Source organism: Typopeltis vanoorti, chromosome 11 (genome assembly GCF_054136105.1).
Source record: "Typopeltis vanoorti isolate ZY-2024b chromosome 11, IOZ_Tvanoo_1.0, whole genome shotgun sequence".
In the NCBI taxonomy this organism is placed as follows: domain Eukaryota; kingdom Metazoa; phylum Arthropoda; class Arachnida; order Uropygi; family Thelyphonidae; genus Typopeltis; species Typopeltis vanoorti.
In genome coordinates this window covers 93,740,285-93,758,831 of record NC_143559.1, presented here as the reverse complement: position 1 = coordinate 93,758,831, position 18,547 = coordinate 93,740,285, and the positions used below count along the sequence as shown (strand labels likewise).

Here is an 18,547-nt window from a genome sequence, read left to right as displayed (position 1 = left end):
TGGCAGGAGGGTAACAGCAATAGCCGAGCCTCAGTTAGAACTTCATTGGCTATAGCATTGCCATTCATTACCCTCCAAGGGGTATTGGATTGAATGAATCAATCACCACATCTCACGGTCGATGTTCTTCCTTATAAAATAACCAGTAATGATGTGAATTTAGAGATGGTGTTTTTTTTTTTCTCTTTCCAGTTTCTTTAGAGTTATTAAGTTAAAGAAAATTCCATTGAAAAAAAATTCCTAGTCTAGTGGTTAACATACTGAGGAACTTTAGTAACTATAAGTTATATTTTATTGCGTAGAGATGTGACATGAGACATGCAAGAGTACTATATGGGTTTATATCAACAGCTGTTAGTAATACTTGTAGAAAGATATGGAACTGAAGATTGCTATTTTCAGAGGAGTGATTGAAATGAGCTTCTACTAAATTACCATTCGTTTCATTAATAAATAAGTCAATAAAATTTTAAATTTTTTAAAAAAATTCCTATATATCCAATTTATGGAATATATTTTCCAGTATAGGAGAGAAACGCAATTTGGTGCACTCGGCAACTGATTTTTTTTCTGGGACTCAGACAATGGACCCAATATACCACAGGGTCGGTATATTCGGTCCCAGTGCTTATTATACCTTAATAAGTATATTTATTTCTTTTGGGACTTGACTATCTTCTGGGAATATTTATTGTGAAAGATACTATTTGTACAGAGAGATCCATTCTATGCTGCTTTTTTTATTATGAATTCCAACATGGCAACTGATAAAGTGATATTGCAGTTCTTCATATATAAAGACGAAAATTTGCTGTTCAATCAAATGCAATAGAAAAAAAAGTTGAAACTTTCCCATTGTTATAATGATCAACTGGAGAGTTAGATAGACCCACAAGCAGGTTAAATGTTAATGTGAACCTTTCATGATCATGAGGTCAGGTTCGCAAACACACTAGCTGACGTTGAGACCCGTAATTCAATTTGTTGGTCATAATCTTCACGTTAATATGAAACTGCTGCTCATCTTTGTACGATTTCAAGCCAGATTACCACTGAATCTAATAATTTCTACCTACATATATTTGTTTTACAGAATTGTATTATTTTGTGAGCCTGAAAGCACGAGACAACGGATTAGTTTCACAAAGATTCGCTAAAAAGAAATGAATAAATAAAAATGGAAGGTCGCATCTGACAGGTTGATTATGTTAAATAATAATAGTGAAAAACTGAAGAATAAAGCATAGTTAAATTGCTTTTTCAATAAAATATCTACCCATGCTTCTAATCAGAGGCATAAATGTTTTCAGTATATATGAATATAATAGCAACAAATTCATTACCACACAGATCACCAGATGATCTGGTTTAAATGTAAAATACATTAAAAACAAGCTTTTGTTCATAAAATAAAAATCGATTAATTTTCATAAGAAATAATATGTTAATAATAAATTTTAAATAGAAATTTAAAGAAAATGAATAAAACATAAGAATATTTAAAAATACCAAAGACACCTATTTAATATAAATATGTCAACATTTCAAGAGATGCATCACAAGCGTAGCAATTGTATAGCGTGAGATGCTGTGATTGATTCATTCAATTCAATACCCTTGGAGGGTAATGGATGGCAATGCTGTAGCCAATGAAATTCTAACTGAGGCTCGGCTATTGCTGTTACCCCTGCCATGATCAGAGCTTTAATAGCTCAATAACACCTTATCCCTACACTATCTGCTAAAGATAACGGGGAAGATGAAAAGCGTTCTTGCTTCACCCCTTTAAGCCAGTCCTTATAAGGACTAAGCAATTGTATATATATATATATATATATATATATAACAGCAATAGCCGAGCCTCAGTTCTAACTGAGGCTCGGCTATTGCTGTTACCCTCCTGCCATGATCAAAGCTTTAATAGCTCAATAACACCTTATCCATGCACTGTCCTCTACAGATAACGGGGTAGATTAAAAGCATTCTTGCTTCGCCCCTTTAAGCCAGTCCTTATATAAGGATAAGTAATTGTATAAGGTTCTACTTAATTCAGTTACCGTGTGTTATTTAAATGTTGATATATTTATATTAAAAAGGTGTCTTTGGCATTATCAAGAAGTGTCATCATCCTGATATTCAGGATGGTAAATAAATGCAGTACTTTAACAAATTATCCTAATTAAGTTTTGTAAAGAATCAACGCTTGTATTATTTAAAACACATAGTTTATTTTTTCTTTTGTTTTTTCATTTTTATCTAAAACAGTCGTCTTTTTACATACCATTTCATTAACTAGTTTGAGCTTTATTTCAAGGCTTTGAACTTATGCTTTATGGCGTTGGATTTTCTTAAAATAGAGCTTATTTTCACCGGCACATTACAGTGAGTATAACTCTATTCCTTTAGGATGACGGTTAGGAAATTATTTAGATTGTAATCTACGATATCATTATTATGGGGGGAGAGTATTGATTAAATCGAATAGTATATTGACTGAAGCCTGTTTGCTGGACTAGTTCCTTCTAATGACACACCTGGCTTTGTGTAGAAGAATTAACATTACTTACCATTTCTTACCACACGAACCACCAAAACGCACACACTTACTGTTAACAAAATACTACACAAGTGCCAGTAATTCGTACTATCTGTCTTTCTCTGTTCATTCGTATTATATAGCTATGGAATATATTAGGTTTAGAACACATAATGGTCCAAGGTCGGGACTAAAGAGAATTATAAAGATCTGGTCCTAAGTTTTACAATAATCGTCACTTACATCTAGAACCCGTAAGGTGTATGTGTTTTCATAGGACTTAAAGTAGGGAAAGATCAGAGGCTGGGGAGATGTAAGGTAAGGAAGGTGGTTGATTCATAAGGAGGCACAAATGCAGCTGAATACCACAGGACCATTGTCATCTTGTTTATATTGTATATTCGAAAACCCGGATTGTGCTTGGAACTCTCGAAGTCATTGAAGAAGTTCATTGTCGTTGTAAAAAAATCACAAAATATTATGCAGGCCGCAAAATTTGTTTTCAGCGAGATGTCACGATTGATATGAACTGTATATTGATGCACCATAGTGTTCAATGAACATCAGGCCACTAGATGGGGTGCTGAGAATAAACACACACACGTTGATATGATGGTAAATGCTGAAAATACAATTAGACACACTCTGTCTACCACCATGGCAGCGAATTTCCATTCGGCTATTATATCGCTCACTTCGTCTTCTTTTCGCATTCGGTTCGTTATATATCGAAGTTCTCTGAGTATGGATCCCAGTTCTCTCTGTGCACTGAAACATGAATGTAATGTTGCAGGGTCTTCTCCTGCAACATGCAAAAATGCCCCCATACTGTTCTGTTGGCGAAAGTCATCATCAATATCTAACACATTTGCTAAAAGGCTTCTAGAAGATCTTTCTTTGAGTTCTAATTCTTTCATTTTGTTATTCATTAAAAGGCTCTTTCGCGTTATTTTTTTGCCTGGTCTATCCATTCTCAGTATCCATGGCAACCAACCGAGGAAGATTGATTTTATCTAAAAAACAAAAAGGTATAAAAGATATATTATATTTTTTTAAAAAAAATATCGCTTAAAATTCAAATTAAGACTACAAATATTTATTTGTTTATTAGTTTAATTCATATTAATAAAAAGTAACTAAATTTCTTTTATAATAAATCAATTTAAATATTATTATTATTATTATTAAAATCTAGTTTAAATGTATAAAGCAGAAATTAAATGCTTTATATCATACGTAACTGATAAAAATGTAAACAGCGCCCTCTGAACCAGAATATTGTATAAATAAATACTGAAATGGAAAGTTTGAGCATTTGTAAATTTATTTCCAACGATGCATAAATGTGAAAACGTTTAATTTTCTCCTTTTCGTATGGTTCACTTTATTCCAAGTTATTACTAGCGAACAAAACATCCAACTGTTGTTACATTAAGTTGCATGGAAAGTTATGAAACTAGAAGTTCACATGCCAGTGAGCCAGCTAATCTAATTAAGCCTCGTTGCCATTTACTCGCCCAACGCTAGACGCTTAGTAATTGTTGATCCACGTTATGTAGGTCGCTTGGCTTTCTCACATTTGGACATAATTCACAGTAACTTTTTATTACTTCGTTAGTTATTTTATTTATTAGGTGATTTTATTTTCATTTTTATAAAAACTGTTGCTTGTGAACGAAACATTTTTTATTTGCTAATACTGTAAATAAGAGATTCTTATAATTACAAAAACAAGTGGCATATTTAAAAGTGTCCTGGTTATCAAAATGGGTACTGTAATTCTGATCATAAATTTAAAGATTAAATTTATTTAATTGTATTTATATTTAAAACTTTAAATTTATATATTAAATAAAAAGCAAATCTTCTATAGGCCAGTGGAAGTAGAGTTTGCTTCCTTGGCGCTAGGCGCTTAGTAATGAAGAAAGGTCCATTTCTAGTCGCTGACTAGGGGAACATTTTCTAACATTTTTTTAACAATACAACCCACACTACAGAGAATAACATATCGTGTTAGGGTAAAAACTAAGAGATGGTAACACTTGTTAGTCATCTTTTCATCGGTTGCCGCTTATAATTAGTAATAATCTTCGGCCAGCTATCTCTGATTGGCTACCGGTGGGATTGAACTGCCCCACTCAGTCTCCAAAAGTTAGATAGGGCAAACATTGCGTCGAATACTCTCCTATAAGGGAATAAAAGGAGTTAGCTGATTTTTTTATGATAAAATCTTCCAAAATTATTTTTGAAGAATATTTATTTTAAAGTATGTATGCATATGTTTTAATCTGCATGAGGGAAGGCTGTTGGAATACAATCGGAATAATATACTACGATTTAGAAAACGTCTTACTGTGGTCTAAAACAATTCTAACTGAATGAGTTATTGATTTTAAACACTATGGATCTCCAAGAAGCGATTGAAAGATGAATAATGAAGAGATACACATAACAGTTTCATGTACAGTGAAGCATTAAGTCCCTATAAAAGTCAATCACACAATATTCTGGTTTTGGGAATCAGAATTTGAAACTCCTGAGTTCTAATCTCATCTAGGATATGAGGAAAGTTTATAAGAACTATTTAATGAAGGTGAGTGAAATGTAAAAGTTTCGTGATTTTCATCAGATATCAGCAGAAAAACATTAGCAGTTGACAAACATCGTTCCATCATCTCATGATTTTAGTTCACTAAGCATAATTTTTACCCATCAACCAACTGACTTTTTTCTATTTAATTTGATCTGACTCAGGAAATGTAAATCTATAGTATGCTAGTAGATAGCAGCAGGGTGAGATTTCATATTTTTCTTTATTTATTTACGTACTTGATTATTTACTTATTTTTACACCCGCATGTCGTAACGTAACGAATAGTGTGTCCAAAATACAATAAAAAATATAGTAAAATAAGATTAAAAAAATAAAAACGAGGCCGCGAAGTGTATTGAAATGTTTGAATTATTCTCGTTGTAAAAGAACAACTATTATATGGTGTATAAAATAGTAGCTTAAATTTATTTATAAAAAAAAAATATAAATTTGTATACATAACGTTTACGCATTTAAAACAACCTGCAATGAGAAATTAATTTGGTTAAAATAAACTTGATAAATAAGCATTGTCTGAAATTTTGAAACAGCTCTGTGAAATTAACAGTAGTTAAACTTACGCTATTTTCAAGTCATAACGAATGAGAAATCAGCTGTTTACAACATTTCAAGTAATTTTTGATATCGTGAATGAAACAAAATCTATAAGCTATTCATAAATGAATATTCTAAAAAAGAATGGAAAGTAATTAGTCGGTTTTGAATTAAACCTTTCATAAACTTATGAGCATCTAATGAAAGGGTTGATTAATTTGGTCCCAAAGGAAAAGCTAAACGAAGTTGTGTGAACGCATTCTGGCTGATTGTTATTATACTTAATTAAAGTTTTATAATGCTAAGTAACCTCAAAACAGATAGTGATCTTGTACATTAAAATTTATGATAATAATTTCAAACAAAATAAATATTAGGAGATGCAAAGATTGATCCTACTTCCTACTGAAAATAAATTTGGAAATTTTAATAAGAAAGAAAACAACAAAATTAAAACACGTGTCATATGAATGCTTAATAATTGCTTGATTGCACTTGGAATCCGAATATATGAAATATTTAGATGTATTCAATTGATGAGAATAAGGAAGTAATACTTACACATTCGGGCATTTCGTGAGTGTCCGAACTTCGGTGATGATAATTTAAAACAACGACAGTCATTACTACAGAAAAGGCTACCATGATCATGATGCAGGCAAAGTAAGTACCTGAAGAATATTGATATAGAACTTCAGGAATTAAGATGTAAATTCCCTTCATAAGTTAAATTCATATATACTATTAAAAATGGTGTTTAAAAATTTTTGCATTAATTTATTTATTTTTAAGAAACTAATTTATTTTATTTTTTAAAATTATATTTAAAAATAAATAAAAAAACAATATATGATTAGTTTTAATTACATTCTTAAAGAATTTAAAATCATTTTTCATTCCCATTGCTCTACATGACTTCTGCATTCGCTACAAGCCAGGCTGCACGCATATCAAGCATGAAACAAAGGTATATAATTGCCATAATTAATTCGCAAGCGTTATTGTCAGGCAAATTAATCATGCAGCGCATGCATCACGATGCTTTGTGCTATGCTGCAAAACATGCATGGTGATGGTGAAGTGTTAAATAATGTACAGTAGTTACCCCACTGGGTGGCGCTTCAGCTTAGATACCAGATTGTTTTTCTCTATGAAACTAGAACAGTGTAATATATAGTCTTATATGCACCTTATAATATAAATGCATATTCAACTTTTGCCTCTTTCTCAATCATATCGATTCATATTTCTTAATTAATAATATGAACAGTCTTAACGTACAAAAATGTTATTTTATAATTGTAACATGAGTTAAATTGTTTATTCATCTGCAATGCGGATGTTTTATTATTTTGTATTAAATAAAATTGTATACTGATGGAAAGTGTCAGTTTTTAAAAAAAAAATATATATATATATATCCTCCTATAATTGATTAAATGTCAAATAAATATTTTAAATTAATGAGTTTCCGCCATTAATGACGATAAACAGTACTTTGTTTTTAATATCTGTATGTTGTAGGGAGATTTGTGAAGAATGTGTTATCGATTTTTATTTGGTATGATGCAGAAAGTTAAGAACCAGAGCGAACAGTGAACAGTCGCTTGAAGCAACTGCGCAAATTTCAAATCAGAATCAGCAGAATTCAAAATTGGCAACATATAAGAGACATCAAAAGAAAAGAAGTGGAACTGAAGAACTAGAGAAATATCAATCCATATAATTGGTGTTAGCGAAACAAAGAAAACAAAAACAGACGAGATACTTCTAAAAACAACTATTACAGTGTTATATAGAGGCAGTAATGAAAATAAAGTGTTAGCTATAATATTGAACTAAACGCGAGGATGATCTTCTTGAATTGTATTCAATATTTAGCAGAGTTTTGTGGGAAACATCAAAATAAAAAATTTTAAAAAAATGTTCAGTGAAATTTGTGTATCCTTATGGTCACACAAAAAATTGTCCTATAGCAGAAGAGGAGGAATTTTTCGAATCACTTAGAGAAAGCAGCTGACACAAAGAAAAACTTGATCTGGTGGAGATCGTAACAACAGAGTAGGAAATGAGTGCCAGACATACAGAAATGTTTTGGGAAAATTGGGAGAAGGAGGGAGCAATATTAATAATAATGGTATGTACTAGATTCTGCTCGGGATATGCCATTACCAATACTATATTCCCACATACATATATAAATTCACATAAGAAGCCATAAGAAATACGAAAATTCTCATTGAGTGTGCTATTGTTGATATTACACTGGTTCAGGACAAGATTATAGCGGAGAATTATTATTGAAATAGGAAGCGACCACCATTTGGCTTTGAGCAGAATAAAATTTCATGTTGAAGTCTAGCTGCTTTCAGAGGTGAACTCTAGATTCAAATATTATAAAAAAAAATTAAAAAAAAGTTTGAACACAATAAGCAAACATTGGAGATTCATCACCAAACCGCTTAAGAAAACATTAATATTCAGACAGTGAAGCATATGGTAAAGTTGTTTGCAGGATTGAAATATCATAACTCCATGGTTAAAGAGGCAGTCCTGGAAAAAAAAAATCGAAAGATCCTAGAAAGTAAATCAGAATGTACCCTGAGAGGATACAGAGGAAAATGTAAGAAAGCAAAACAACACTTGTAAAAGCAGCTACATAGAAGTCATAAAGACTTTGTTAAGAATATAGAGGATAAATCTCAGGAAGGGCAAACTTAGATAAGAATACAAAAGATAAATGTCAAGAAGGTGTCAAAATGTTCTGGAAGCTATTTAAAAAGCATAGAAACTGAGGAAAAGAATTACAGAGAATAATGATTACATAAAGGGTGAAGATAACATATTCTAAATGTCAGGAGTAATTACTTTGAAAGATCCTAATTGAAGAACAATAGTAGAAAATAGTCAATACAATCCAAAGTAAATGTCAGTATTTGAGGTAAAAAAGTTATCAAAAGCCGAATGTGGAAACGCAACTGTGGTAGATGATATTCGACCTGAACTGCTGGTAATATATAGAAGTGTAAATGTTTTAAAATGGGTGTGCTGCAGAATTCAGGACGCATGATCAGAAGGTCGAATTCCAGAGGATTGGAGCAGAGATCTCATGGTACCCGTTTATAAAAAAAAAAAAAAAAAAAAAAAAAAAAAAAAGAGAAATAAAACTGAATCTCAGAATTACAGAAGAATTTCTTTACTGAGTATTCCAGGTAAGATTAATGCAAGCAATGATGATGATGATGATAATGATGTATAAAAACAATCGCATCCATCAGGTAGCTGCGTTATTAAGGCCAGCACACACACACACACACACACACACACACACACACACACACACACACTAAAACGTTTTAAATGTGTTTTAAATTTTACGAAGTCAAATATATTTTACGATGCCAAATATATTTATTTCTTTATTTATTCATTTATTTTCTATTCCAGCTATATGGAGATACAGAAATATGCATAATATACAATTCATAGCTTATAGTAAACATTTTATAAAATTATACCGGAACCCTATTATATAGTGATCATTATAATTTTACAACTGTATAGGTGTTGGATGTACGCTGTCCAGTGTGACGTGAATGAGTTATTATTATTATTATTATTATTATTATTATTATTATTATTATTATTATTATTATTATTATTATTATTATTATTATTATTATTATTATTATTGTTATTATTATTATTAAGGAAAAAGGGAAGTATTTGTGTGAAGAAAAAAAAAGAAAATAATTACTATTAATTACTATAATTTTTGAGTAGAGATTGGAGTAACTGACAATAAATATAAATTAGACAACATTAATATTTTCTGTGCCTTTATTTTTATAATGCTAATTCATAATTTGAATCATCTATTTCATGATTTATCTTCGAGCACCGACTGACGTCTTCATAATATTGTATTCTTCTGAAGACTACAGCCTTCCTTAAAGTCTACAATTTTTTCCCATCCTTTAAATCTATAAAAATAACACTATGAACTGTGTTAAATGTTCTTACCACTTAACACTAGTAAATCAAAGTAGTGAATACACTTTTAGATCCGAACAGCAATATCGAAGAAGATGAAGGGAAGCAGCAGTTAAGCTAAAATTGAGGAGCACTGTTATAGAACTATTAGAATCTAATAATTGTTTTAGTGCTGATCTTTTAATAGATTATAAGAACTATATTTAATATTATTAAAAATGTATTAATAAATATCAATTATACCAAAATAACAATATTTGAAATTAATAAATAATAATGTTATTGTTTATCACAGTACACCATATTTTTATTCAGATAATATTAGTATATTTTTTGACATGGAAAAACGCAACCCCCTTTTTCTGAATTATTCTATTTCCGAATTATTCTATCTATACAATTTATATTTTATTTTACTATTATTGGTATCGTTATTTTAACAATTTTAAAATAACGGTTTTAATAACACTAAAGAACATCGAAATATTCTCTTTCGATGTTTTTTAGTGTTATTAACTAAATGTTAATGTTCTCTTTTTTTATCTGAATATCAGTAATGTTAAATTACAGATGTGGTGTAATATTATTATCTCTCAGTAGTATTCTCTGAAATATTAATCTTCAGTTTTTATTCGCAGAACTTGTCAACTGTTTTCTGTTTGAATTATCTCTGTTAATTTCTTATGCTGCTCTTTCAATATTATTTATTGAATAATAAATAATAATAATCTTTGGCTGAATTTCTCTGAATGGCAGCCAAATGTTTTATAATTTTTAATTTTCTATCTTACAATAGAATATTGGTCTACCATTTTAATGGTACAGCATAACTATTTGCTTTACTTGAAGACAGAAGAAATATTTCTAATTGTTTGAGAATGATAAATTTTATATAGCAGACTCCATAGATAGAAGAATTTATTTTATTATATGACGAAGTTGATAGCTTATTGTATGATTATATGTCATAACGACTATGTGAAGGATTTTTTCTTGAAACCTTTGAAATACAAGTAGTGTCAATGTGTGGAGTGATTATTTAAAAAAAATAAGCATTTAATATCTTTTGAAGCATAAATAATTAGACGATTCATTAAACGTCTATATTTTACTTTAAAAGTTACTGCTTCATCACCAGTGATGTGTATAGGTATGTAAAAGAAAATATTGCAAATGGAAACAGCAAAGCAAAATATCTATTATCTAATTACTCATATTTACTCATGAATCTGATGAATCATGCAAAAAACTTGTTGTATTTCCAGTTCACAGCTGCAAAGTAAAACTGTTCATGCATTTCTTTTTATATGCATCTAAACTTCTTCTTTGTGGTTTGAGACAGGCAAAATAAACTTTTTTTTTTCTTTTTCGTGGCTGTTTCTGCTGTGGTGAGCATATTGCAGATACTTGAAAAGAGGCATATGAGAATAACAGGTCAAAATTCCTTGTATAATTTAGAAGATCTGACTCTCTAATATCAAACAAACGAAAAAAAAAATCTGAAAGAATATCTAATTTCGTAGCTTCCATTCTAAAAGAATTTCTGCAATAAATAACAGTTTCCGCCTTCTAGTCCAAATTGCATCAATTAACTAGCGATTATATACACATTGATCTATCGAAATACGTAGAAATCGAACATATTGGAAATGGAGCTAATTGAAATATTTTTCTAATTAATTAATTTCAGAAATTATTAAGTTTAATGTATGTTTTTTTTTTTTTCATTTCTTTGGAAAGCCACACCCATAGCTGCCAAAAATGAACAGTTGAATGCAATATGTAAAAAACTATATAGAATTCCATATAAAACCTTTGAGAAAGAGGGAAAGAGAAAAATGGGCAAAAAAAGTCTTTGCTTTTTTAGTTCTTAATGAAGACTGAATTTTTAGTAACCATAACCATTTTTTTTCATTCCTCTATTACAAAACTATGTGCAAATCATAAGATGGAAATTTGCTTTAGAGAAATATCAACAGTTCTGATAAGTTTCTGTGAAAAGTAGTTTGTTTTCCAACATTTATCATCGCCATTTATGGCAAAATCTTATACTATGCATATTATAAAGAAAATAATGCCTACATAGGAAATTACATGACTAATGTAGGAAAATCCCAATGATGGACTATGCACATATGAAATGTTCTTCCACGAAATGATAATGATATTGTCTTGGAATATTCTTCTGCACGTATTAAGTCCACTGCGAAGTAGATGATCTATTCGCTTTCGATCTAATCATAGCTGTTGAATATGAAAAACACTAAATAAAATCAATCTGTTAAGTAATATTTTTCAGTAATGAATTACTGCATAATAACGGTATTATTAAAAAAAACACCGTATTTTCCTCCAATATCGTCGCACTACTACTACATTCAATATAATACATCTAAGGTCTTCTAATAAACTGTTACGAGTTTAGGCTCAAAGGCAGGCAAAGCAAAAAAAAAAAAAAAAACTCACATGCACCTGAATATCTACAAAATTTTACTTAAAATTCAAATCGTAAAAGATTCTACTACGATACAATGTATTTGAACAGAGTAATTATTACTGTTTAGTTAAATAAAAACTCTCGTCGAGTAACCAAATATTATTTTTTAATACTTGCATCAAATTAACATAAATATAAACTTCTTTGAATCGCTTAATTGTAAAATATACGGAATTCTCTTTCATAGAAGCGTATTCATAGTACAAAACCAGCAAACATTCGTAATATGTATCTCAAATTTATTCTCTCTAAGCGGTTTCTATTTGCATGCATAACATAAGATCTATATGTTCGCCCGTTTTAAACTATAAATAATTTAATTTAATAAATGGTGTTTAAATAATATGAGTAATTTCTCATATTTTTTCTGATAACTTTTAGAAAAAAAATTAAAATACAAAAAATAATAATAAAATTAATAATATTGTTGAATAAATATCGTTAATAATACAATGTTTTTTTAATTTATCACTAAATCACGAAATGGTTATGACATAAATACGCTTGCAGAGGATGCAGGTTTGAACTGAAAATATAGCATTGAGCTAACAATTTCGACGTGCCTATTTTGAAAAAAAAAAAAAAAAAAAACTGTGGGATTTATTCTCAGTGCTGAGATATTGATGGAAAACACGGTATATTGACCAATGACTTAAATAGTCCAAACAATAACTGATATTTCAGGCAATCTTTTGACTCATGAAATATCATGGAAACTTGAACTTTTTTTTTCTTAGTAGGCCAAAAGCATTTTAAGGATGATAACATTCGTACAATATACATTGTATGGGAATCAATACAGTGGATCCATTAGACAATATACACGTGCGTGATGGAGTGATGACACATAGTGATACCGCAAGCAAACAGACAACATGTAGAGCACTGGAGAGGTGGGTTCAGGCAGGGATTTAATAGGACTTCTTGGGAGGAGTGGTCGCACCTATTAAGGGGACTGCATCTGAGGTTGGTGGCATAGTTTCTGCAACCAGCAGCAAAAACACCGTCAAGGATAGAAGGATGGTAACACCTGGAAACAACAAATGGGGCTGTGACTTTACTTGGTACATCAAACTACACTACTATACTACAAAGCTAGCATACATGCATATTAAAGATAGAGACAAAGAAAGTAAGAGAAAGAGAGAAAGAAAGATAGAGAGAGACAGTGTTCTCCCTGTGGTCGCACCTATTATAGACACAGCGTCTGATGTTGGAGGCAGTGCTTCAGCTAACTGGAGCATAAAGACGGTCAATGACAGTAGGATGGTGACACCTGAAGACGGATAACAGGGTGACTTTGAGAAGAGAGAAGAAGAAGAAGAAAATAGCTCTTTTACGTGCTCTATTGCTAATTCCGTGATGGCCAAATTACCATTATCAGTTAATCTCCAAAATGAGATCATCTTCGATGCTTAGTATATATGTTTCTTCCGTCTAAGTGTTCATAAATTCAAAGGCTCTCGAATATATGTCTTATTAAAAGAAAATGGATAAATATATTTAAAAATACGACTTCACCACCCCATAGCTTAACAAGAATTTATAATAACCTGTAGTCACTTTAAACAAACATTATACCTTAATTATTTAAGAAATCTTTCTTTGACTACATATGTTAGCGTAGAGCAATACTTATGCACCCTTTTTATATAAATCATATAATTATTAAGTAGCTTCAATAATATTTTTATATTTTTATAGAGTATATAGAGTGAGTCCCCGTGTGGTGGCCGGGATAAGAATAGCTCCATTACAGCCCATGCATATCGTACGAGGCGATTAAAATGGGTACCCAGGTAGGGTTGGATAGCAATGCTGCAACCAATGAAGATTTAACTGAGGCTCGGCTATTGCTGTTACCCTCATGCCATGATCAGAGCTTATACAGATCTCAATAATAATACCCCATTCATAGATTTTCTCAATCAGATGACGGGATAAAGAGTCAAGGACTCAGTCCATCTAGCAAAAATATTTTTATATTTTTACACGAAATTCGTGTGATTTTTTTTATTTCGAACGATTAATATATTTACTGACAGTAGTATTCATGGATGATTACCTATCTCCATGATCGCATATAGGTTTCCAAAATAGATATATAAAAAGAAAGCTGCATATTTCTTACCGGAAATATCTTTAAAAATCGAAAAATATAAAATAATATATTCCGAAACGAAAGGTTATAAGTTTTATTTAATTTTATTTATATTTTAACTATATTTTATTTATACTTTCCCACAGCCAGTAATCGTTATGAATATGCAAAAAAGTTTTACGTTCTCGAAATCATTTGAGTTGTGGTAATAGATACCTCTTGGAAGTATCCAAAAGACACTGTAGGAGTTCCTTTCAAGGAAAAAGAAATCGGATAATCCAACTTACTAGGGATTGGCTGAATTAGCTTTCAGAATATGAGCCTAATGATTATTATTGTGTGACACCTTCAAAGAATCTAAGGATTCATCCTAGTTGTAGAGTCCTTGGACTTTACAACTATCAGTCTCCATTTACTGTGATAGCTGGTAATCATTATTAAATAAGAAAAACAGAAATGATGTAACATATAACTTTATTAATAAAACTAAAACAAACAACATAGATGATTTAGCCTACCTTTTGCAAACAAAAGAGACGATCACCATGCAACCTGTCTTTCCTAGTAACACTTTTTTTTTATCTGTACACTAGTCATGAAACCGTTTAGGAATGTATGTCATGACGCATTTCCAACCTCAAAAATCAAGTCTTACCTTTTTAATTATGTCTGTTTGTAGTTGAGAACAGAAATACGAGATACAGATAATATTCTTTCATCTCTTGCATAAAACATACTAAACTTTTAAAACGGTTTGTAGGTTAGTCTGTAGTAGGAAGCGTAGTATAAAGTACGTTTCATGGAATACTCACAGACCGGCTTGTTTTCTCGGCAGTAACAAAATATGATTCAACTTTCTGATATAATCATTTCGTGAAAACCCTCCATTACAGCATTGACCTGTATCTACTGGTACATTTCTCAAATGATATGTTTCTCTACTAAGAAATTGGTAATGATTAATAAATTGCAATAAAGCAGTATTCTACTCGTAGTATGATAAAAGCATTTTCACTGTAATGGAAACTTTTGTAAGCTTGAAGATAACGTTATCTTTATTTATATTACATTTTTCCTATATATATTTTGGTGTATTATTTTGAGTTTATTTTATTAATTTATAAAATTTTATTTTACATTAAAATTAAATTTTATGATTAACAAATTTCAAATGCTATTTTTTTTTCATTGGCATAAATAATTTTTCTTATTAATTTTTTTTTTAATGCAGTTAATTATCTGTCAAAAGTTGAACAAAATTTAGCATAAATTCACATACATGGTAAATTTTATTCGTCGAATTATTAAATCAATTATATTTTATGCACTCATATCGATAGCAAAATTTATGTGTAGTCAAGAATTTGTGTGATGAATATTTTATGTATGCATTCATCTCTCTCTCTTTTCTGTGGGTGTGTGCAGGCACGTAATTAATCGGATTCTGTAACATATTCATTTTTATTTCACTCTTAATCTCTTTTGTTGAGGTAAGTAAAATAATGTTTATTGTTGTGGTAATCAAATTCCAGTTTCTACTGAAGGTGAAACTGGAATTTGATTATGATTAAGGCATTAAATTATGTTCGAATTTTCTAAATTAGTTTCCAAGTTTTCGAACTTGCAACTATTTTTGAAGTAAAAAATAAAATTAGATTTTTTTAAAAAAATTGCATTTTTCTTTCTACATTATACTTGTTCCAAATACTTAATTACGCGTAGTGCATATTTCATTTTGCAACATCTTATTACGTGAGACAACATTAAGAAGTAATAAACACAACTTTAAACAAAGAACGGTACTTGGAAAACTTTCAAGTAGCACATTCGTATTAATTTTAAATACTTCAGTTAAAGTAACCGAATGAAGGCGGTAGTAATTGGACCATCACGTTTTATGCATATTAAAATATTTATAATAACAGCACATAGCATAATTATAGTTAAAACATTTAGGATCATGACGACAAAAATGTAATCTTAAATCGAAGCGAAAAAAATCTCTAAACTTAAATCATTGCAATGTACATTTGAAATAGGATTCTCGATTTTCTGTCTGTCTACTTGACATCATTCACATGTCTCAAAGAGATAATTTTATTTAATTTCAATTATATGAAATCTTCAACTTTCTATTTAACTATGCTTTTTTTTAATCACATCCTTTCTTGTTTAATAATTGACAGTAATTAGATCATTCATATAATATAAGAAGACTGAATTACTTGATGAAAGAAACATATTTCATTTGTTAAATATATTTTATAAAATATATGTAACAAAACAGAATTCCTTGATAAAAAAGCATATATTTCTTGATAAACATACTTCATTTCATAATTTTATAAACTATTTGCAATAAAAATGATTTCTTGATAAACATACTTCATTTTATAAGCTATTTGTAATAAAAATGATTGGTTTCTTCCATGTTTCCGAAGGCATTTGTTCATTTATTATATAAATTTTGTTAAATAATAAAAAGGTGTTAACTTCATTTATCACTTATTTATTATAATTATCTTCTGATTGCTGATTAATAAATTAGAAATATATGATAGAAACTTTTACACTAATTTTTATAAAATAATTATACATTTTTATTTAAAATACATAAAAGATAAACATTTAGATAAACATAGTTTCAAAGTACAATAGTTAGTTTTTACCACTACACTGTATACAATAAAGTATAATATTTTAATATAAAATTCTTATAATATATAACACTTTGCCATAAAATCAAAACAGTGATTGTATGCATCTTTGATCATAATAAACAGAATGTTTGAATCCCTGAATCGTAAACATTCTTGCTAAAATCTGTAAGTTTGAAATTTATAGGCTTACTTATATTAAAAATTTCACAATCATAAAATTCCATTCTACTAAATATTTTAACAACATAATAAAATGCAGATAATAATCTTAATGAATTGTATAATAAAATAATATCAAATAATTTCTATAATGTGAATATTATAATTACAATTCTTTCTTTTTTATGAATCTCATATGTTCTGCCCTCTGCCGGCAGAACTCTTCTAAAGGATAATGCACGTCTCACTTTTGTGACACTTCATGTGCTTCATTCAACCGTACATTTCAGTCTGAAATGATGACATTTAGTTAATAGTTTCGAATTTTCATACATATATTCTCATGACATTACTGATCAGTGATTTCATAATTTTTAATTAAATAATGTTCCAGCTTTTCTGCAAGAAAGAAGTCAGGATAGCGTAATGAAGTGAAGTATTCATTATACGACTTGCTTGCAAAGAGATTTTTGTGACGATTAATGTAGCAAAATGTCTATGGGGAACACAATAATAACTCGCAAAAATAAAATAAAAATATGCATAAAACGTTATCTATTAAAGAAAAATTATTTATTATAAATTTAGATAACCGAAATTTAACAAAAGTTGAATAATAAGCTTAAAACATCCTTAAAATTGTTTAGATAGCATTCATACCCAGAAAGGTGGTTTTATATCCTGTGGCACATTAATATCACGAGTATACTATACTATACCGTAGATGATGGGTAGCGAATCGACGTGAGATGCATGGATTAATACCCTTGGAAGGTAATGGATGACAATGCTGTAGCCAATGAAGTTTTAACTGAGGCTCGGCTATTGCTGTTACCCTCCTGCCATGATCAGAGCTTTAATAGCTCAATAACACCTTATCCCTACACTGTCCTCTACAGATAACGGGGAAGATGAAAAGCATTCTTGCTTCGCCCCTTTAAGCCAGTCCTCATAAGGATAAGGAGTGACATAAAAACTCTCAACCGATCATAGCTAACAAAACTGCCCTCAGAGCGCGAGCTTAACTGCTCACAAACCTCCCATTCCCAAACAACTCTCATCACAGATAAAGGGGAATATGAAAAGCACTAGTGCTTCACCCATCCTGTCAGTAATGTTAATAGTGACATAAAAACGTTTCAAATTTCGTCTTATCTTTTTATAGATATAGATTTTATATTTTATAGAAATTCGGCCCTGCCAGTCTTCCGTATGGTTTGAAACCAACAACCGGCCCATTTACAATACTAGGAATCCCCTTCCTAGCGACCCCAGTGTTGCATACGCAAAACCTAATAGAAACATGTTGCGAAAAGCTCAAACCTTTTAATCCTAACTACCTATCATTCGAAGGTAGAGCGACCATAATCAAAACAATTCCTAAAACAAATGTTACTACACACCATTAACCTACCAAACATCACAGGCACACAAGACAAGGCCATTTACAAAC

General features: G+C 30.2%; 1 protein-coding gene across 1 annotated transcript in view; it reads right to left on the bottom strand.

Moving 5' to 3' along the window:
* Nucleotides 1-3,038: 3,038 nt before the first annotated feature.
* Nucleotides 3,039-18,547, bottom strand: part of LOC150101856 (neuronal acetylcholine receptor subunit alpha-7-like) — a 167,066-nt gene continuing 151,557 nt past the window's right edge. The window contains exons 8-10 of the mRNA XM_090399916.1: nucleotides 13,118-13,204; nucleotides 6,246-6,355; nucleotides 3,039-3,549 (exon numbers count right to left, since the gene is read on the bottom strand). Coding sequence (XP_090256042.1) covers nucleotides 3,100-3,549; nucleotides 6,246-6,355; nucleotides 13,118-13,204 — 647 coding nt within the window. The 3' untranslated portion in view covers nucleotides 3,039-3,099. The remainder of the gene's footprint in view (nucleotides 3,550-6,245; nucleotides 6,356-13,117; nucleotides 13,205-18,547) is intronic.